A 24,198-nucleotide genomic window follows, 5' to 3' on the forward strand; every position below is an offset into this window, starting at 1 on the left:
TTCTGTCCCTAACTGATCTAAGCAAAAGTGCTTAGGTAAACATACTTGTGCTTTTCAAATGGTGCCAACAAATGGACCCTTCTAAATGTCTTTAGAATATCTATTTTACAGTACAGTTTCTTGGCAGTATCAAATTACCTAAATATCCCTTTATTCTATTTATGCTCTATAATTAAGCTATATCTATCTATCGATCTATCATCTATCCATCTATCTATCTATCTATCTATCTATCTATCTATCTATCTATATATTTAATACATATCAGAACAACTTGAGCAGTGTAATCAATCAGAACCATGTAACTAATAAAGGTATCTTACCTACTTACGTTCTGATTCTCCTCTGTGATATGATGGTCTGAGTCAGGCTGCTATTTTATACACACAGGGAGTGGGCAAGAGGCGTTGCCTTAGGTGTTTAAACAAAATATAATTCTTATTAATACTTCATTCTACACTAATCCATACAGATTTACATATTGCTTTGTGTAATATCTTATTTGTAAATGGCACTGAATACATTTGTTGACATTTGCTTATTTCACAGATCAATTTGTCTTCCTTTATTTTTTATATACAAGTTTTCATTAAAAAAAGCACTTGAAAAAGTGTTAATCTGTATTTAATTGTAAGAGCAATACAATTAGTAAGAATGAAATGTGGACAAAAATAGAAGAATATTCCCTGTAACCTTTTACTTACTTTGCACACAAATATTTTGTCTATGGTACATTATCAAAATAGAACTCAAATCTATCCACCATAAGGTACAGTTAAATGAGTACAAATCAGTAAATAATATCAACCAAAGTCACATGCAGTGCTGTACTGTAATGATTTTAAACATATTTATTTGTTTTCTATATTGTTGTGGAAACAACTTAACATGTTAAATGAGTATATACAATCAATATTTGTATTTATTCAAGAAACATCTGCAATATTGTTTCTATTGTACTCTGGGTTAAAAATATTACATCAAAATCTCTTTGAAAATCCCTCTGAGATATTCTTTAATGTGCATAAGATTGTAATGCAAAATATTTTCATTATCTTCATAGTTAAACATATCTGTATAATATAAATCAATGTTTCTCTATGTATGTGTATGTATGTCAATGTAATATCGTCAGCTTTTTTTTTTTCTAACACCCGAGATCTTGTATGTTTGAGCCCTTATAACTTTTGTGTGCAATATATTTTTTTAATAATTTTATTAGACGTGTTAATATGAGTGTAACTGTACTTTGTAATGTATTTTTGAAGTGTTTCGTGAAACTTTTTTGTTGAGAAAAACTGTTAACTACAGCTCTTCAAGCGCAAAAAGGTTTGTTGCGTAAAAGATCACATCACGCTGAAACCTCATAACGCGCTACTTGTAATCTTGGCCTATGTTATTACATTTCATCCTGTCCCTGCAGCTCTTTTCTAATCAGTTTTCCTGTTTTAATAGCTTAAAGGTGCCAAATACTGAAGCTCCGCCTCTTTGTACTGGGAGCTGCCATCTTGGAGCTCAGGTATTCTCACAGCCTTTGACAGATGCTGTGCATGATACAAAGCCGTAAGTTTTTGAAGCTCTTGCATTACTCTATATTATTGTTTAGCGTTTAAAAAAAATAAATTTGGTGCAACTGTAAGACTGTATAAAAAAATGCAAAAATGTAAAGCTCACATGATCTGGATATATAAAATGGCGGCACTTCCAACCTCTTTTAGAGTTTGGTGGCTTCTGGTGTGTCTCAGAAGCCAGCAAACTCTAAAGGAGAGTTGGAAGCATTGCCATTCTATATATACACATTCCAAAATCAAGTCAAAGGAGAGACTTTTTGGTGAGCAGCATCACCCTAAGGGAAGTGTTTTCATATTATATTGTTTAATTGACTGTTTGTATAAAGCTCACATGATGTATCATGCACATTAACCTGAAGCACTTTATATAGCTTTAAAATAGTGGACAATTGTACTGATCTGGAAGTGTGCACTGCTTCTGTCACAGGCTGTGATAATACGTGAGCTCCAAGGTGACAGCCCCCAGTAGAAAGAAACAAAACTTCAGTATCTGGCACCTGAAAAGAGCTGCAGGAACAGGATGAAATGTGATAATATAGTGAGTAGTTACTATTCTTTTGTAGTTGTGCACAAAAGTCTAATGTCCCTTTAAGTCTACATTTTGGTGAGAGATAGAGTTAAATCATTCTGAAAAGAGAAGACTGACCTTTTTAATAGTTTTTTTTTAAATTGTGAAAGCACCAAAGAAGATTTCTTCTCAACCCTCCAAATGTTTGTGTCCACAAATCCTTACTGTATCTACTCTAAATTGATTATGAGCAAGTCCACAGCCATCCCAGGGGTGGTACATAATGAATTCACAGTAAGCATATCTTTGGAGAGCAGTGAATAGACTGCTTCTTAAGGTATTCTTAACATATGAAGTATTAATTCATTTCAGTGTAGAAATGCCTAGCAACAAGCATATACATATATATATATATATATATATATATATATATATATAAATATATAAGTATCTATTTAAAAATAAATAGTATACTTTCTTCTATGTGTAGAACATTGGAATGTAAAATATTTATGACTACCTTTGGTTTAGCGCTGTAGGTTTAACTCCTGCCAGGTTAGCGCATGAGCGATAAGTGTTAGAATTTTTTTACAGTTTGTGTGCTTTATTAAAGTCTATGGGGAGAAGTAAGCGTGATCATCCTGAAGCTAGCACACATTGTTTTTCACTCACAAGCAAACATTTTACTTTCAACTTGTAATACACATGCTAAACCATGTGTATTAAAAGTTTACTTCTCAGACATCCCAAGTCTCCCTGAAGTTCAGGGAGTCTGCCTGATTGTATTAGTGACTCCCTGATGCCAGCAAATGGACTGCAATCTCCCTGAAACTCAAAGTACCATGATCCAATTTGGCCCAAATACGAAAAAGTGTTTCTTTAAAGAATGCCTTTAGTTGCTGGGACTTTATAGAACCCTCAAAGCATGCATCTGTAACCAAAAAGCCCCACTGTTTTTAATTAAATAAAACACAAATACATCCTTATTTACTGCACGTAATTAAACTTTGTATTCTAAAATATTTGAGCATTCAACAAGCGTACGATCACTGGAAAATAGGTTTATTGTTTGTGCAATAAAGCTACTTTTTTATGTGACTTTAGTGGGAAGCTACTTTTAGGGTTTCAAGGTGTCCAATATATAAATGGGATGGGGGGGGGCGGCGCAGTTGCAGGAGAAGCCACCTCCCTGAAATGAGTTTTTGCAGGTTGGGATGTCTGACTTCTGGAGGTGTTTGCCTGTAAGGGAAAGTGTTAAATAGTGTACCATTATAATCTGGCCATTAAAGGGACATTAAACACTAAGGTCCAGATTACAAGTGGAGCGTTATTTAACGCTCCTGCTCGAGTGTTAGTGTTAACTGTGCTAGAACTAAGCTTTTTGCGTGTAGGGTTGCGCTCATATTATGAGTTGAGAGTAAACTATTTTCATTTGCACATTAACCCAACGAGTGCAAAAAGCCAAAGGGATAACCTATTCCTCATTGTCAATGGAGCAAAAAAAGTGGAAACCCCCAAAGTGTATATATATATATAGACATATTTATGTTTGTATATATTTGTTTATGTTTGTATATATGTATCTATATATACATATACAGTATATATACACAACTATAATTACATACATACATATATATATATATATATATATATATATATATATAATATAGTACATATATACATAAAAAATACATATATACAAACATAAATATCAAACAGTCTATATATATATACACTTTGGGGGTTTCCACTTTTTTGCTCCATTGACAATGAGGAATAGGTTATCCCTTGGCTTTTTGCACTCGTTGGGTTAATGTGCAAATGAAAATAGTTTACTCTCAACTCATAATATGAGCGCAACCCTACACGCAAAAAGCTTAGTTCTAGCACAGTTAACACTAACACTCGAGCAGGAGCGTTAAATAACGCTCCACTTGTAATCTGACCTTAGTGTTTAATGTCCCTTTAATGGCCAGATTATAATGGTAACACTATTTAACACTTTCCCTTACAGGCAAACACCTCCAGAAGTCAGACATCCCAACCTGCAAAAACCATTTCAGGGAGAGTGGCTTCTCCTGCAACTGCGCCGCCCCCCCCCATCCCATTTATATATTGGACACACTTGAAACCCTAAAAGTACTTCCCACTAAAGTCACATAAAAAAGTAGCTTATTGCACAAACAATAAACTAATTTTCCAGTGATCGTACGCTTGTTGAATGCTCAAAATATTTTAGAATACAAAGTTTAATTACGTGCAGTAAATAAGATGTATTTTGTTTTTATTTAATTAAAAACAGTGGGGCTATTTTGGTTACAGATGCATGCTTTGAGGGTTCTATAAAGTCCCAGCAACTAAAGGCATTCTTTAAAGAAACACTTTTTCGTATTTGGGCCAAATTGGATCATGGTACTTTGAGTTTCAGGAGATTGCAGTCCATTTGCTGGCATCAGGAGTCACTAATACAATCAGGCAGACTCCCACTTCAGGGAGACTTGGATGTCTGAGAAGTAAAACTTTTAATACACATGGTTTAGCATGTGTATTACAAGTTGAAAGTAAAATGTTTGCTTGTGAGAGAAAAACAATGTGTGCTAGCTTCAGGATGATCACGCTTACTTCTCCCCATAGACTTTAATAAAGCACACAAACTGTAAAAAATTCTAACACTTATCGCTCATGCGCTAACCTGGCAGGAGATAAACCTACAGCGCTAAACCAAAGGTAGTCATAAATATTTTACATTCCAATGTTCTAACACATAGAAGAAAGTATACTATTTATTTTTAAATAGATACTTATATATTATATATATATATATATATATATATATATATGTATATGCTTGTTGCTAGCATTTCTACACTGAAATGAATTAATACTTCCATATGTTAAGAATACCTTAAGAAGCAGTCTATTCACTGCACTCCAAAGATATGCTTACTGTGAATTCATTATGTACCACCCCCTGGGATGGCTGTGGACTTGCTCATAATCAATTTAGAGTAGATACAGTAAGGATTTGTGGAACACAAACATTTGGAGGGTTGAGAAGAAATCTTCTTTGGTGCTTTCACAATTTAAAAAAAAAACTATTAAAAAGGTCAGTCTTCTCTTTCAGAATGATTTAACTCTATCTACTCACCAAATAGACTTAAAGGGACATTAGACTTTTGTGCACAACTACAAAAGAATAGTAACTACTCACTATATTATCACATTTCATCCTGTTCCTGCAGCTCTTTTCAGGTGCCAGATACTGAAAGTTTTGTTTCTTTTACTGGGGGCTGTCACCTTGGAGCTCACGTATTATCACAGCCTGTGACAGAAGCAGTGCACACTTCCAGATCAGTACAATTGTCCACTATTTTAAAGCTATATAAAGTGCTTCAGGTAATGTGCATGATACATCATGTGAGCTTTATACAAACAGTCAATTAAACAATATAATATGAAAACACTTCCCTTAGGGTGATGCTGCTCACCAAAAAGTCTCTCTTTGACTTGATTTTGGAATGTGTATATATAGAATGGCAATGCTTCCAACTCTCCTTTAGAGTTTGCTGGCTTCTGAGACACACCAGAACCACCAAACTCTAAAAGAGGTTGGAAGTGCCGCCATTTTATATATCCAGATCATGTGAGCTTTACATTTTTTGCATTTTTTTATACAGTCTTCAGTTGCACCAAATTATTTTTTTTAAACGCTAAACAATAATATAGAGTAATGCAAGAGCTTCAAAAACTTACGGCTTTGTATCATGCACAGCATCTGTCAAAGGCTGTGAGAATACCTGAGCTCCAAGATGGCAGCTCCCAGTACAAAGAGGCGGAGCTTCAGTATTTGGCACCTTTAAGCTATTAAAACAGGAAAACTGATTAGAAAAGAGCTGCAGGGACAGGATGAAATGTAATAACATAGGCCAAGATTACAAGTAGCGCGTTATGAGGTTTCAGCGTGATGTGATCTTTTACGCAACAAACCTTTTTGCGCTTGAAGAGCTGTAGTTAACAGTTTTCTCAACAAAAAAGTTTCACGAAACACTTCAAAAATACATTACAAAGTACAGTTACACTCATATTAACACGTCTAATAAAATTATTAAAAAAATATATTGCACACAAAAGTTATAAGGGCTCAAACATACAAGATCTCGGGTGTTAGAAAAAAAAAAAGCTGACGATATTACATTGACATACATACACATACATAGAGAAACATTGATTATATTATACAGATATGTTTAACTATGAAGATAAATGAAAAATATTTTGCATTACAATCTTATGCACATTAAAGAATACTCAGAGGGATTTTCAAAGAGATTTTGATGTAATATTTTTAACCCAGAGTACAATAAAACAATATTGCAGATGTCTTGAATAAATACAAATATTGATTGTATATACTCATTTAACATGTTAAGTTGTTTCCACAACAATATAGAAAACAAATAAATATGTTTAAAATCATTACAGTACAGCACTGCATGTGACTTTGGTTGATATTATTTACTGATTTGTACTCATTTAACTGTACCTATGGTGGATAGATTTGAGTTCTATTTTGATAATGTACCATAGACAAAATATTTGTGTGCAAAGTAAGTAAAAGGTTACAGGGAATATTCTTCTATTTTTGTCCACATTTCATTCTTACTAATTGTATTGCTCTTACAAATTAAATACAGATTAACACTTTTTCAAGTGCTTTTTTAATGAAAACTTGTATATAAAAAATAAAGGAAGACAAATTGATCTGTGAAATAAGCAAATGTCAACAAATGTATTCAGTGCCATTTACAAATAAGATATTACACAAAGCAAAGAATGTAAATCTGTATGGATTAGTGTAGAATGAAGTATTAATAAGAATTATATTTTGTTTAAACACCTAAGGCAACGCCTCTTGCCCCACTCCCTGTGTGTATAAAATAGCAGCCTGACTCAGACCATCATATCACAGAGGAGAATCAGAACGTAAGTAGGTAAGATACCTTTATTAGTTACATGGTTCTGATTGATTACACTGCTCAAGTTGTTCTGATATGTATTAAATATATAGATAGATAGATAGTTGATAGATAGATAGATGGATAGATGATAGATCGATAGATAGATATAGCTTAATTATAGAGCATAAATAGAATAAAGGGATATTTAGGTAATTTGATACTGCCAAGAAACTGTACTGTAAAATAGATATTCTAAAGACATTTAGAAGGGTCCATTTGTTGGCACCATTTGAAAAGCACAAGTATGTTTACCTAAGCACTTTTGCTTAGATCAGTTAGGGACAGAAATTGCTGTGTCCTACACTGATCCAACTATTACTAATCTTAATGTTGCAGGGTTAGGATTGATTATTCTGTAGGATTTACTCCAACCTTTCTGGGACCATGGGAAAACATATTTCAGGAAAAAAAAATAGAGGACAAAGTTGCCAGAGTAGATTATGAAAGGAAATAACAAAATTGTCACAATCCCAAAATGCTTCTGCCACTAATACGCTAGAATCTTGAAATCTTTACCCCACAAAAACAACACAAAATTGTTACCTGCATTGTTAATCTCACAATTTCTTAAACCAAAACCCAAACGCACAGGATTAAAGGCAAACTAAATAGCAACATCATGGGTTTAGTGAATACATCACATGTTGAAAGGTCAATATATTGATTGATCCCTTTTAATAGCATGTAGTGGCGCTAATAAGTAGCTTGCATGCTATTAACCACTTGTTTTCCATAACTATATAGATATATGGGCATATCTCTCCAAGGGATTTGAAAAGGGGCGACATCAGTTTAGTAGACAAATGTGTTTTGTTGGTGCATTTGCTTCACTAATTTATAAGTATAAAAGGGCTTATTATTAATTGGTATTAACTTAGCATTTGTATCCTATTGGTGACCTTTCTTGCTTACATCATCCAATATGGTTGGGTGATGTTAGTGGGCATGCACAGAACTAATGATAAATTTAAAATGTTTTGAGGGGTCATAATTTGAAAAGTGTTGTCTGGGATTTATCTAGTCATTTTAGCTGTGGAATTTTATTGAGCATTTTAATTGAAGTCAACCAAACAGGACAGGTACATGGGAAAACGATTGGCTGTGATCGCAGCAACATCAATGAGGGCTCATCTGCAGCCATTTATATGACTATGAGTATCAAATGATTTTTGCAATCAGCCACACGGACTCCAGGTTTTCGCTCGAGCAAAAACCTTTTTACCTTCAACTTGAATAAAATTAGTGCTAGAATAAGATTGATTAAACTTGACTGGTTCAAGTGTTCAATAGCGCTAAATGATTGCGCTCTAGGCCATTGTGTTACTTTTACATATTATTAAGGTACGTTTTGGGTAATTTTTTTTCTAGATTATTTGGCAAACTTTATTGAGTCTTTCCTGTTGGTAAATTATTCACACACCTGAAAATATAATCATATACTGCGAAATGTGATAAAGTTGTACTCTTCTCTCTTAGAATTCCAAAACCTAAAACAATAATGAAGTGTCTCTTGAAGTGTTTTCCACTTTTTCTCCTTGGTAAGTATTCAATATCTCTGTAACCCAAATAAAATAATAGTTTGTATAAAATTAATATTTCTTTTTCTTTTTTTATTTCACAGTTCTCCAATCAGCATTTTGTGAAGACCAAGGTAAAACAACAATGTAATATGCATTAATATGCATTGTTCTCAAGAACACAAGATTTTCCATAATACCTATAATTTATTCTCTAATTGCTACTGTGTATCTTTGTGTATTGGTGTGAATGCATAAATATTTAAATCTATAAAATTATATATATATATATATATATATATATATAGATATTTATATATTTATTTTTTTTAAAGACAATTTGCTATATCCATATGGACCATCTGAAGGTGATAAAACTACTCCAGTAGAAGATGATGGAACATCTGGGGAAGTTTCTATTTCAGTTGACTTTAAGTTCTTCGGTAAAAAATACAAATCTCTCTTTGTAAGTAACACTTTCCACATCACCTAATATCATATAGTTTTGAATAAAATATTATTATATAATAGATAAATGGTTGGGTAAATATTGAAGTGAACTATAGTTACTGGTATACATTGGATTAGATGCACTAAATCTTGCCTTGACTACAAGCTTGCAAAGTGAGAATTGCCAGGCTTGAGGGTTCCCTTGAGGAATGCAAAAAGGGAAAATGTTCTGTTTCTCAATTAGGAACATTCTCTAATTCCAAAGGTCTAAAATTCATCAGCAAGACCCTCAAATGGGCAGATCTCAGAAAATTAATTGAAAAAGGGTCTGAACCAGGACTTCCCTATAAGCTTACCTTCACAAAAAAATGAAGAAGTTTATTAGAATACCACCTACTCTTGCACACCCAATAGCGTGAGAGTAGGACCTGTCAATAACTGCAGCAATTTTTATCCTCCAACTTTAAGCTGGGGGAGAGAGTTTATGAATCAGTGGTTTAAACTGCTGCTTCATAAATGTCAGTTGCAGTCTCAAATAATCGAGCCTGCAACCGATCAGAACTTTCAGAATTTTATAATTCTAGACCTCATATTTAAATGTAGGTTACACCACTTAGCAAGATACACAGATCACATTGTAAAATGTGTCTTTAGATCATGCCATCATGGACTTCATAGCACTGACCGGTCATTTTAGACCATCTTGCCTGAGTGTAAAGCTTTAGATTATCAGGCACTAAGAAACAGAAATAAATGCAATGCTGTACTCCAAAAAATACAAGTTTAATAGGAGCAGGAATATACCATGTCATAGAACTACCCTTAAATGTGCTATCCATCTTAATTGTTAGACTCTCTGGTGTTCAAATCCTCATAGCTACTGAAAAACAGTAATAACTTTTACTACATATTTGCTAATGGAAGTATATAAATTGCATTTAAATTTAAAAAAGACCCATGAGCTTTTCAATTTTGACCTTTCTATTCCTTTAAGGGAACAACAGTGGACAGTTTTTGGTAGCAATATCATGGTGTTTTAGAGGGGTTTTAAAGTTCTGCAAAGTGAATATGCATTTATATATTCACCTAAAAGGGATCCATGGAGTAATTTGACTGGTTATTACTTGAGCAAAAACAAGTGTTCAGTATGTTTTAAAAACCTAATAGACAAAGGTATGTATCTCTTTATTTCCACAGAATAAATGATAACATTTGAATGCCATGTGTAACAGCTGAATGCAGCATTCAAATGTTACATTTGAATTTTGAATCCTATAGACTTGCATTAAAATCTATGAAAATCAACATTTGATTGTTATATTTAATAATCAGATGATACAGAATAACTTTTTTCCAACATTATTTCTAACTAATGGGCCAGAACAGCTTTTTTCCCACAAACATTTTACCTTTGTTTAGGACCAACATTGTGCCAGAACATTGAACCATTCTTAATGTTTGGGAAGCATATTAGTTAGTTAAACATCATGACTTGTCTCTCTATAAAACATAAAGGCAAATTATAGTATATTCACATTCCATTGTGGATCCAGTTTTTATAGTAGAAGTGTACAACCAAGTAATTTTTTTATGAGTGCTTCTTATAATTTGCCTTTAATGACAAAATAAAAACACATAACCCAAACCTCAACTAGTGTCCTATTTTGGTCAAACAGGAGTAACCATGTTCTGTTAATAATCCAAACTCTAACAAGATCAAGGGGCCTATTTATCAACTCTGTCTGCCTGCTCTGAGCAGGCGGACACACATTGCAGAAAATCAACCCGATCGAGTACTATCGGGTTGATTGACATCTCCCTGCTGGCGGCCAGTGAATCTGCAGGGGGCTGGTACAATGCTGAATACAGAGAGCGCATTGCTCTCCACATTCAGCGAGGTCTGGCAGACCTTATCCGCATTGTCGGATCAGGTCCACCAGACCTTTGATAAATATCCCCCTAAGGGTACCAGCAGTAAAAGAAAAATGATTCTCCACTTTTTTTTTTAGGTATAATCTTTTCATCTTTTACCCTATTCTAAAAACCATGATAGTGTTTATAACAACTAGTAGTGTAATTAAATCTACCCATATCCCTTTCTGATATATAGGGTTGATAAACCATCACTGCATCATTATTTTTAAATCAGAAATTCTTAATTTACATTTATTTGCCTTTTTTTCTAGGTGAATAACAATGGAGTAATTTCATTTAGCACACCGTGTCACAATACACCCCTGATGCATTCCCACTAAAAAATGGAACATTTGTTACGCCTTTCTGGGGAGATGTGGACAATGATCTTGCAGGATTGGTATATTTCAGGGAGAGCACAGACTCTAATCTGATGGAGAGAATTTCCAAAGACATGGATAAACACCTACCTAACTTGCATTATTTATCTACATGGGCTTTTGTTGCTACTTGGGACAAAGTGGCCTATTATGGATCAGCATCTAAAAAGGTCAGTTCTTCTTATACAAGCAAAGTGGCCATTTACAGTTTTAGCCATTACTACGGAATGATGACTATTATGTCAGAATTCTTAAAACAAAATATCAAATGAAGATTTTGATGGTAAAACATTTATATTATTCTCTTGACCTACTTAGGCTGCTCATATAAACCAACATCATTTATTTTCTTTAGTTTGAGACAACTGTTATTCCTTCAAATATTATTTAAGTTATTTAATTACTATAATAACACTTACAGTTCCTAGAGTTTTTCTTGTATATTAAAATGTAATCATGGACACAAATTAATAGATACCTGTAAATATATATAAATATTGTATTAATGGCAGCTGTAAAAATCTATTTAGTCTGAGTTAAAAGGGTTTCTGCTTCTTTGATATTTTGCTTTGTTGAAATGGCACTTGTGATTGATTAAATCTATTGCCCAATGGCTAACAATTGCCTCCCAAAGAAATTGAAATCCATAAAATACTGTATAATTGCCCTAGTTTGGATTTTCTTCCTCGTTTATTGGAATACAAAACATTTTTTGTAGTAATTAAACCTCCTTTGTTAATTTGCAGTTAGTTTAAAATGAATTTAGCAATAAGATTAGAAGCATTTATGTTTTCTCTGTATTTTTCATTTAAATGTTTATAAATGTGGTGTTTCCATTTTTGTATTGATATAAAATACTCTATTTTTTAGATCACTGGTCCCTCTCCTCTATTTTGCTTAAAATCACCTTCTTTTGTATTGACCTCTTCAATGAAATTCTGGTGTTTCTACATCTATATTGCCATAAGGCTTATACTTCATGCTTTCCCTTACAGTGCACCAAATAAAAATATAGAATAATGCTGGATATAGAGTGCTTATTTGAGCAAGTGAACCAAAATCCTTTTCTAGCAGTACAAGTGTGTACCAACTATAAACCAAGCAAACTTGGATATAAAATTGTCTCCCATTTTATGTGTTCACAGATTGTCAATTTTACCTTCTGGAGTGTATTTAATTGTTTGCAAACAACTAATTTACCTTTATTTGTTATTTGAAATGGCCACTTTTGCCTATTTATCCCCTCCTACACTGAAAATATGAGTAACAAACATTTTTTTCTGTAGAAAATCTATGTAAATAGGAGACAATAACACTGTTTAATCTCCCAGTGAGGGGTATGATGGAGAGAGATTTTGCATTTGAAATAGCTGTTTGTCTTTATTCAACCCTCTCAACTATTATTATTAATACCTAACATAAATGCTTGCAAGCTCAGCCCATTGTTACAGGCATGTCCTAAATGATGGTTTTAATGGAAAAAAAAATCAAAACAGTTATTGCAATCACAGAAATAAACATGAAAGAAACATTTACCAAACATTTAATACTCTTCGGGGGTACAACAAGCCATTTGGAACGCATTAATGGGAAACTAATTTTATATTACAGTGTCCCTTTAAACTTGCATATCCAAAGTTAGTTCAAAACAGTTATAAAAAAATAAAAAAAATAGCCACCTGTGAAAAATATATCAGACAGATATCCATAGATCTCCTATAATATTTACTGAATTATATGCATTCCAATCTAAACAAATATTCATGACGAATGGTAGTGCAGTCAAATTATTTATGTTAAGGCAGGACCTCTTTCCTTTGGCTGATATTATTTATTTGTTTATTTATTTCATGTTGCACTGAGTAGAAAAAATATACAGCAAATCAAAGGAAAGTTTACAGAACTCAGTTGAGAAGACTGCAAACTCAGCTATTTCCAAAGTTTATGTTTTAGCAGCCATGCAAAATTGGCTTTTGTTGACTATTAATCTTAAGGTGTTAAAAATAAAAAAAAGTTAGGTTGATAGATGACTATTTATGAATAAACATCAGAGGCTTTTAAACATTAGTTCAGTCCATTCATAAAAAAAAAACTACTTTTAGATTCTAATACAGTTAAAGGTTAAATGTTAAAGCAATAGGCGTGCGCAGCATCTGTCATTAGGGTGTGCATCCACTGTAATTCAGCACTTATATATATACTAGGGAGTGCTAATAATGTCCAAGGGGCCATGGACTCTTACATGTATATGTATACTGTATATCCTATACCGTGGGTTTATGACATCTTTCAGGTTACAGTATTTATCTGGTCCACTATGAAGTTGTATGGGTGTTGAGACCTATATAATCTGTGGTCTCACAGTATTTCATTTGGTCAGTTTGTAATATCGATGTAGGGGTGCAATCACTACTAACTGATAATATCTTAATATACCAGCAAATTATAGGTAGTTTCTCCAACAGTCGCCAAACCCCTAGTAAGCATGAGAGAAGGCATCACATCGATTATGACCCCCAACCTGTCTGGGGATTAGGGCCATTAATCTTATTGGCTCTTTAATTGTCCACTTGGGACATTTGTTGTACATCTGCAGTACAATTGATAGTGAAGTCCATAAGTGCTATATTTTAAATATATTTTAGTTACTTTTTCAAGTTTATATGTAAATAGCGTTTATTATTTTTAACAAACCTAGTAACAGGATGGTAATAGAGAATACCAGCAAGGGGCAAGTACCAGTTTATTGTGGAGTTCATGTATTTGGGTACATAACAATTTTCCACAATACAATGTACTTAGAATAGTTGTGGCAACTGCTATCCCTTAAGAAGTTTGATATGCATAACTAATGGTAATGCATATAGTATTTTGTTTTTGTTCCCATGGTTACCACTTCTAGCCTCTAATATACCATCCCTATATGTGTGAGTCACGATAAGTCAAATGAGAGAAGTTTAGATCATTAGCTGTGTCTGCATATACACTCATGACACTTGTAGTTCATAATGTTTGTGTGATTACTTATAAGTTAAGTTTTGTTTTTTGACAATACACTATGATGTTTAGGTCCATTGGCATGGTAACTAAGACCCGCTCTTAAGAGTAACCATACAGGTTACTATGTGGGCATGTATCGCTAAAAGTTCACTATGTTATGTTATGACACGCTATTGTATTAACACTTATTTTCTTGGATGATATGTTTATGTACATTTTGTAAGAGCCGGTGGAAGACGGCGAAACCGGAAATGACACATTAGTCCTTCCGGTGACACGAAATAGTGGAACGCAGGTTTGTTTTAGCCATTCACTTTGTCGCTTCTTTGGGAATACACAGGTTGGAGTGTGTGTGTTTTGATTACAACTTGATTTGTTTGCCTATATATTATTTGATATATCTCACTTTATGTTATGCTGATGAAGGGTAGTATATACCCAAAAACGTTTCAATAAAAATAACCTTTGTTATTCTATTATTTGAAAAGCCCTGAGAGTGCATTTGTTCGAGTGGGTATATATATATATATATATATATATATATATATATATATAAATAAAACACATTAGTATACATATTTACATATACACACACATGTACACACATATGTACACTTTCACACTCACTCATACTAATTATTTAAATACAACATTACCATGTCCAAACCCCTTAACTCTTTCCCTCCATGTCCCTTCCCCCCCCCCCCCAAGCCCCCTCTGTACTCTAACCCTAATGCGTATTCCATTGCACTTTTAAAAGGGGACGGAAATATGAAATCAAGTCATATCCCCTGCTTCCCTCACTGATTGGCTGCTGCATGCCAGAACATCCTGTGGGAAAAGCCTGTAAAAACAAGAGCCAGGATCCCATAAGAGCCCAGTGTGGCACCTCTCAAACGGAGGGAGCGCTGTGTGATGGATGTGGGCCTGGTCAGATCTTTGACCTCCCTACTGTACCTTTGAAATGCTACAGAGTGCACAGGGTTGATTAGGGTGTTCCCAGGCACACCCTGTGTGCAAGCCTATGGTTAAAGTTATGAGTGAAGAAAACCACAATCCACCTTGTTAGTGTGTATGAAATAGGACATTCTATATGATTTTAATTGTTAAAAAAATCTTTTCTTTGTATGACTCTGTAGGTCAACACTTTCCAGGCTGTCCTTACTACTGATGGTTACAGGTACTTTATAATCCTGAATTATGGGGATATCCAATGGACAACAGGTACAGCTAGTGATGGTGATGCTAACACAGGCTTAGGAGGAACACCAGCCCAGGTAATGCAATATAACATAACTGTATAAGCAATCTCGATAAAAAACAGTCATGCATAGAATTAAATGAAAGTGACCTTCTAGTGAGCTTTAAACAGAAACATTTTAAAGGGAAACTTTTAAGGAATATAAGTGATCTTAACACTATGGGGTCAATTTATTAATGTGCAAGCGGACATGATACGATATAGCGTATCATATACGCTGCACATCGATAAATGCTGACAGCATACGCTGTCAGCATTTATCATTGCACCAGCAGTTCTTGTGAACTGCTGGTGCAATACCGCCCCTTGCAGATTCGCGGCCAATCGGCCACTAGCCGGGGGTGTCAATCAACCAGATCGTATTCAATCTGGTTGATTTTTGTGCGCCGCCTCAGAGCAGGCGGACAGGTTATGGAGCAGCAGTCTTTAGACTGCTGCTTCATAACTTCTGTTTCTGGCTGAAGGCTCGCCGGAAACACAGGGCATCAAGCTTGATAAATTGACCCCTATAAACTAACTTGCAGGGCAAAATATATATATATATATATATATATATTTTGCCCTGCAAGTTAGTTTATAGGGGTCAATTTATCAAGCTTGATGCCCTGTGTTTCCGGCGAGCCTTCAGCCAGAAACAGAAGTTATGAAGCAGCAGTCTAAAGACTGCTGCTCCATAACCTGTCCGCCTGCTCTGAGGCGGCGCACAAAAATCAACCAGATTGAATACGATCTGGTTGATTGACACCCCCGGCTAGTGGCCGATTGGCCGCGAATCTGCAAGGGGCGGTATTGCACCAGCAGTTCACAAGAACTGCTGGTGCAATGATAAATGCTGACAGCGTATGCTGTCAGCATTTATCGATGTGCAGCGTATATGATACGCTATATCGTATCATGTCCGCTTGCACATTAATAAATTGACCCCATAGTGTTAAGATCACTTATATTCCTTAAAAGTTTCCCTTTAAAATGTTTCTGTTTAAAGCTCACTAGAAGGTCACTTTCATTTAATTCTATGCATGACTGTTTTTTATCGAGATTGCTTATACAGTTATGTTATATTGCATTACCTGGGCTGGTGTTCCTCCTAAGCCTGTGTTAGCATCACCATCACTAGCTGTACCTGTTGTCCATTGGATATCCCCATAATTCAGGATTATAAAGTACCTGTAACCATCAGTAGTAAGGACAGCCTGGAAAGTGTTGACCTACAGAGTCATACAAAGAAAAGATTTTTTTAACAATTAAAATCATATAGAATGTCCTATTTCATACACACTAACAAGGTGGATTGTGGTTTTCTTCACTCATAACTTTAACCATAGGCTTGCACACAGGGTGTGCCTGGGAACACCCTAATCAACCCTGTGCACTCTGTAGCATTTCAAAGGTACAGTAGGGAGGTCAAAGATCTGACCAGGCCCACATCCATCACACAGCGCTCCCTCCGTTTGAGAGGTGCCCACACTGGGCTCTTATGGGATCCTGGCTCTTGTTTTTACAGGCTTTTCCCACAGGATGTTCTGGCATGCAGCAGCCAATCAGTGAGGGAAGCAGGGGATATGACTTGATTTCATATTTCCGTCCCCTTTTAAAAGTGCAATGGAATACGCATTAGGGTTAGAGTACAGAGGGGGCTTGGGGGGGGGGGGGGGAAGGGACATGGAGGGAAAGAGTTAAGGGGTTTGGACATGGTAATGTTGTATTTATAATAATTAGTATGAGTGAGTGTGAAAGTGTACATATGTGTGTACATGTGTGTGTATATGTAAATATGTATACTAATGTGTTTTATTTATATATATATATATATATATATATATATATATATATATATACCCACTCGAACAAATGCACTCTCAGGGCTTTTCAAATAATAGAATAACAAAGGTTATTTTTATTGAAACGTTTTTGGGTATATACTACCCTTCATCAGCATAACATAAAGTGAGATATATCAAATAATATATAGGCAAACAAATCAAGTTGTAATCAAAACACACACACTCCAACCTGTGTATTCCCAAAGAAGCGACAAAGTGAATGGCTAAAACAAACCTGCGTTCCACTATTTCGTGTCACCGGAAGGACTAATGTGTCATTTCCGGTTTCGCCGTCTTCCACCGGCTCTTACAAAATGTACATAAACATATCATCCAAGAAAATAAGTGTTAATACAATAGCGTGTCATAACATAACATAGTGAACTTTTAGCGATACATGCCCACATAGTAACCTGTATGGTTACTCTTAAGAGCGGGTCTTAGTTACCATGCCATGGTCTCATAGTGTATTGTCAAAAAACAAAACTTAACTTATAAGTAATCACACAAACATTATGAACTACAAGTGTCATGAGTGTATATGCAGACACAGCTAATGATCTAAACTTCTCTCATTTGACTTATCGTGACTCACACATATAGGGATGGTATATTAGAGGCTAGAAGTGGTAACCATGGGAACAAAAACAAAATACTATATGCATTACCATTAGTTATGCATATCAAACTTCTTAAGGGATAGCAGTTGCCACAACTATTCTAAGTACATTGTATTGTGGAAAATTGTTATGTACCCAAATACATGAACTCCACAATAAACTGGTACTTGCCCCTTGCTGGTATTCTCTATTACCATCCTGTTACTAGGTTTGTTAAAAATAATAAACGCTATTTACATATAAACTTGAAAAAGTAACTAAAATATATTTAAAATATAGCACTTATGGACTTCACTATCAATTGTACTGCAGATGTACAACAAATGTCCCAAGTGGACAATTAAAGAGCCAATAAGATTAATGGCCCTAATCCCCAGACAGGTTGGGGGTCATAATCGATGTGATGCCTTCTCTCATGCTTACTAGGGGTTTGGCGACTGTTGGAGAAACTACCTATAATTTGCTGGTATATTAAGATATTATCAGTTAGTAGTGATTGCACCCCTACATCGATATTACAAACTGACCAAATGAAATACTGTGAGACCACAGATTATATAGGTCTCAACACCCATACAACTTCATAGTGGACCAGATAAATACTGTAACCTGAAAGATGTCATAAACCCACGGTATAGGATATACAGTATACATATACATGTAAGAGTCCATGGCCCCTTGGACATTATTAGCACTCCCTAGTATATATATAAGTGCTGAATTACAGTGGATGCACACCCTAATGACAGATGCTGCGCACGCCTATTGCTTTAACATTTAACCTTTAACTGTATTAGAATCTAAAAGTAGTTTTTTTGTTTATGAATGGACTGAACTAATGTTTAAAAGCCTCTGATGTTTATTCATAAATAGTCATCTATCAACCTAACTTTTTTTTATTTTTAACACCTTAAGATTAATAGTCAACAAAAGCCAATTTTGCATGGCTGCTAAAACATAAACTTTGGAAATAGCTGAGTTTGCAGTCTTCTCAACTGAGTTCTGTAAACTTTCCTTTGATTTGCTGTATATTTTTTCTACTCAGTGCAACATGAAATAAATAAACAAATAAATAATATCAGCCAAAGGAAAGAGGTCCTGCCTTAACATAAATAATTTGACTGCACTACCATTCGTCATGAATATTTGTTTAGATTGGAATGCATATAATTCAGTAAATATTATAGGAGATCTATGGATATCTGTCTGATATATTTTTCACAGGTGGCTATTTTTTTTTATTTTTTTATAACTGTTTTGAACTAACTTTGGATATGCAAGTTTAAAGGGACACTGTAATATAAAATTAGTTTCCCATTAATGCGTTCCAAATGGCTTGTTGTACCCCCCGAAGAGTATTAAATGTTTGGTAAATGTTTCTTTCATGTTTATTTCTGTGATTGCAATAACTGTTTTGATTTTTTTTTCCATTAAAACCATCATTTAGGACATGCCTGTAACAATGGGCTGAGCTTGCAAGCATTTATGTTAGGTATTAATAATAATAGTTGAGAGGGTTGAATAAAGACAAACAGCTATTTCAAATGCAAAATCTCTCTCCATCATACCCCTCACTGGGAGATTAAACAGTGTTATTGTCTCCTATTTACATAGATTTTCTACAGAAAAAAATGTTTGTTACTCATATTTTCAGTGTAGGAGGGGATAAATAGGCAAAAGTGGCCATTTCAAATAACAAATAAAGGTAAATTAGTTGTTTGCAAACAATTAAATACACTCCAGAAGGTAAAATTGACAATCTGTGAACACATAAAATGGGAGACAATTTTATATCCAAGTTTGCTTGGTTTATAGTTGGTACACACTTGTACTGCTAGAAATAGGATTTTGGTTCACTTGCTCAAATAAGCACTCTATATCCAGCATTATTCTATATTTTTATTTGGTGCACTGTAAGGGAAAGCATGAAGTATAAGCCTTATGGCAATATAGATGTAGAAACACCAGAATTTCATTGAAGAGGTCAATACAAAAGAAGGTGATTTTAAGCAAAATAGAGGAGAGGGACCAGTGATCTAAAAAATAGAGTATTTTATATCAATACAAAAATGGAAACACCACATTTATAAACATTTAAATGAAAAATACAGAGAAAACATAAATGCTTCTAATCTTATTTGCTAAATTCATTTTAAACTAACTGCAAATTAACAAAGGAGGTTTAATTACTACAAAAAATGTTTTGTATTCCCAATAAACGAGGAAGAAAATCCAAACTAGGGCAATTATACAGTATTTTATGGATTTCAATTTCTTTGGGAGGCAATTGTTAGCCATTGGGCAATAGATTTAATCAATCACAAGTGCCATTTCAACAAAGCAAAATATCAAAGAAGCAGAAACCCTTTTAACTCAGACTAAATAGATTTTTACAGCTGCCATTAATACAATATTTATATATATTTACAGGTATCTATTAATTTGTGTCCATGATTACATTTTAATATACAAGAAAAACTCTAGGAACTGTAAGTGTTATTATAGTAATTAAATAACTTAAATAATATTTGAAGGAATAACAGTTGTCTCAAACTAAAGAAAATAAATGATGTTGGTTTATATGAGCAGCCTAAGTAGGTCAAGAGAATAATATAAATGTTTTACCATCAAAATCTTCATTTGATATTTTGTTTTAAGAATTCTGACATAATAGTCATCATTCCGTAGTAATGGCTAAAACTGTAAATGGCCACTTTGCTTGTATAAGAAGAACTGACCTTTTTAGATGCTGATCCATAATAGGCCACTTTGTCCCAAGTAGCAACAAAAGCCCATGTAGATAAATAATGCAAGTTAGGTAGGTGTTTATCCATGTCTTTGGAAATTCTCTCCATCAGATTAGAGTCTGTGCTCTCCCTGAAATATACCAATCCTGCAAGATCATTGTCCACATCTCCCCAGAAAGGCGTAACAAATGTTCCATTTTTTAGTGGGAATGCATCAGGGGTGTATTGTGACACGGGTGTGCTAAATGAAATTACTCCATTGTTATTCACCTAGAAAAAAAGGCAAATAAATGTAAATTAAGAATTTCTGATTTAAAAATAATGATGCAGTGATGGTTTATCAACCCTATATATCAGAAAGGGATATGGGTAGATTTAATTACACTACTAGTTGTTATAAACACTATCATGGTTTTTAGAATAGGGTAAAAGATGAAAAGATTATACCTAAAAAAAAAAGTGGAGAATCATTTTTCTTTTACTGCTGGTACCCTTAGGGGGATATTTATCAAAGGTCTGGTGGACCTGATCCGACAATGCGGATAAGGTCTGCCAGACCTCGCTGAATGTGGAGAGCAATGCGCTCTCTGTATTCAGCATTGTACCAGCCCCCTGCAGATTCACTGGCCGCCAGCAGGGAGATGTCAATCAACCCGATAGTACTCGATCGGGTTGATTTTCTGCAATGTGTGTCCGCCTGCTCAGAGCAGGCAGACAGAGTTGATAAATAGGCCCCTTGATCTTGTTAGAGTTTGGATTATTAACAGAACATGGTTACTCCTGTTTGACCAAAATAGGACACTAGTTGAGGTTTGGGTTATGTGTTTTTATTTTGTCATTAAAGGCAAATTATAAGAAGCACTCATAAAAAAATTACTTGGTTGTACACTTCTACTATAAAAACTGGATCCACAATGGAATGTGAATATACTATAATTTGCCTTTATGTTTTATAGAGAGACAAGTCATGATGTTTAACTAACTAATATGCTTCCCAAACATTAAGAATGGTTCAATGTTCTGGCACAATGTTGGTCCTAAACAAAGGTAAAATGTTTGTGGGAAAAAAGCTGTTCTGGCCCATTAGTTAGAAATAATGTTGGAAAAAAGTTATTCTGTATCATCTGATTATTAAATATAACAATCAAATGTTGATTTTCATAGATTTTAATGCAAGTCTATAGGATTCAAAATTCAAATGTAACATTTGAATGCTGCATTCAGCTGTTACACATGGCATTCAAATGTTATCATTTATTCTGTGGAAATAAAGAGATACATACCTTTGTCTATTAGGTTTTTAAAACATACTGAACACTTGTTTTTGCTCAAGTAATAACCAGTCAAATTACTCCATGGATCCCTTTTAGGTGAATATATAAATGCATATTCACTTTGCAGAACTTTAAAACCCCTCTAAAACACCATGATATTGCTACCAAAAACTGTCCACTGTTGTTCCCTTAAAGGAATAGAAAGGTCAAAATTGAAAAGCTCATGGGTCTTTTTTAAATTTAAATGCAATTTATATACTTCCATTAGCAAATATGTAGTAAAAGTTATTACTGTTTTTCAGTAGCTATGAGGATTTGAACACCAGAGAGTCTAACAATTAAGATGGATAGCACATTTAAGGGTAGTTCTATGACATGGTATATTCCTGCTCCTATTAAACTTGTATTTTTTGGAGTACAGCATTGCATTTATTTCTGTTTCTTAGTGCCTGATAATCTAAAGCTTTACACTCAGGCAAGATGGTCTAAAATGACCGGTCAGTGCTATGAAGTCCATGATGGCATGATCTAAAGACACATTTTACAATGTGATCTGTGTATCTTGCTAAGTGGTGTAACCTACATTTAAATATGAGGTCTAGAATTATAAAATTCTGAAAGTTCTGATCGGTTGCAGGCTCGATTATTTGAGACTGCAACTGACATTTATGAAGCAGCAGTTTAAACCACTGATTCATAAACTCTCTCCCCCAGCTTAAAGTTGGAGGATAAAAATTGCTGCAGTTATTGACAGGTCCTACTCTCACGCTATTGGGTGTGCAAGAGTAGGTGGTATTCTAATAAACTTCTTCATTTTTTTGTGAAGGTAAGCTTATAGGGAAGTCCTGGTTCAGACCCTTTTTCAATTAATTTTCTGAGATCTGCCCATTTGAGGGTCTTGCTGATGAATTTTAGACCTTTGGAATTAGAGAATGTTCCTAATTGAGAAACAGAACATTTTCCCTTTTTGCATTCCTCAAGGGAACCCTCAAGCCTGGCAATTCTCACTTTGCAAGCTTGTAGTCAAGGCAAGATTTAGTGCATCTAATCCAATGTATACCAGTAACTATAGTTCACTTCAATATTTACCCAACCATTTATCTATTATTATAATATATATTTTATTCAAAACTATATGATATTAGGTGATGTGGAAAGTGTTACTTACAAAGAGAGATTTGTATTTTTTACCGAAGAACTTAAAGTCAACTGAAATAGAAACTTCCCCAGATGTTCCATCATCTTCTACTGGAGTAGTTTTATCACCTTCAGATGGTCCATATGGATATAGCAAATTGTCTTTAAAAAAAATAAATATATAAATATCTATATATGTTTATATATATATATATATATATATATATAATTTTATAGATTTAAATATTTATGCATTCACACCAATACACAAAGATACACAGTAGCAATTAGAGAATAAATTATAGGTATTATGGAAAATCTTGTGTTCTTGAGAACAATGCATATTAATGCATATTACATTGTTGTTTTACCTTGGTCTTCACAAAATGCTGATTGGAGAACTGTGAAATAAAAAAAGAAAAAGAAATATTAATTTTATACAAACTATTATTTTATTTGGGTTACAGAGATATTGAATACTTACCAAGGAGAAAAAGTGGAAAACACTTCAAGAGACACTTCATTATTGTTTTAGGTTTTGGAATTCTAAGAGAGAAGAGTACAACTTTATCACATTTCGCAGTATATGATTATATTTTCAGGTGTGTGAATAATTTACCAACAGGAAAGACTCAATAAAGTTTGCCAAATAATCTAGAAAAAAAATTACCCAAAACGTACCTTAATAATATGTAAAAGTAACACAATGGCCTAGAGCGCAATCATATTAGCGCTATTGAACACTTGAACCAGTCAAGTTTAATCAATCTTATTCTAGCACTAATTTTATTCAAGTTGAAGGTAAAAAGGTTTTTGCTCGAGCGAAAACCTGGAGTCCGTGTGGCTGATTGCAAAAATCATTTGATACTCATAGTCATATAAATGGCTGCAGATGAGCCCTCATTGATGTTGCTGCGATCACAGCCAATCGTTTTCCCATGTACCTGTCCTGTTTGGTTGACTTCAATTAAAATG

The 24,198-nt window shown here is 34.2% G+C and overlaps 1 protein-coding gene and 1 pseudogene across 1 annotated transcript; one reads left to right on the forward strand and one right to left on the reverse strand.

Annotated features, from left to right (window-relative positions):
• The first annotated feature begins 8,598 nt into the window (after nt 1-8,598).
• LOC128638988 (sushi, nidogen and EGF-like domain-containing protein 1) lies at nt 8,599-15,665 on the forward strand (annotated as a pseudogene).
• A 1,000-nt stretch (nt 15,666-16,665) lies between these two features.
• Nucleotides 16,666-23,747, reverse strand: LOC128638989 (sushi, nidogen and EGF-like domain-containing protein 1). Its single transcript, XM_053691128.1, has 5 exons — nt 23,708-23,747; nt 23,595-23,624; nt 23,255-23,385; nt 20,804-21,082; nt 16,666-16,830 (listed from the first exon to the last, which is right to left on the reverse strand). Exons 1-5 carry the CDS (start codon nt 23,745-23,747, stop codon nt 16,666-16,668), a joined length of 645 nt encoding a protein of 214 aa, XP_053547103.1.
• Between the last annotated feature and the right edge of the window lie 451 nt (nt 23,748-24,198).

This window comes from Bombina bombina, chromosome 8 (assembly GCF_027579735.1).
Source record: "Bombina bombina isolate aBomBom1 chromosome 8, aBomBom1.pri, whole genome shotgun sequence".
NCBI classification, from domain to species: domain Eukaryota; kingdom Metazoa; phylum Chordata; class Amphibia; order Anura; family Bombinatoridae; genus Bombina; species Bombina bombina.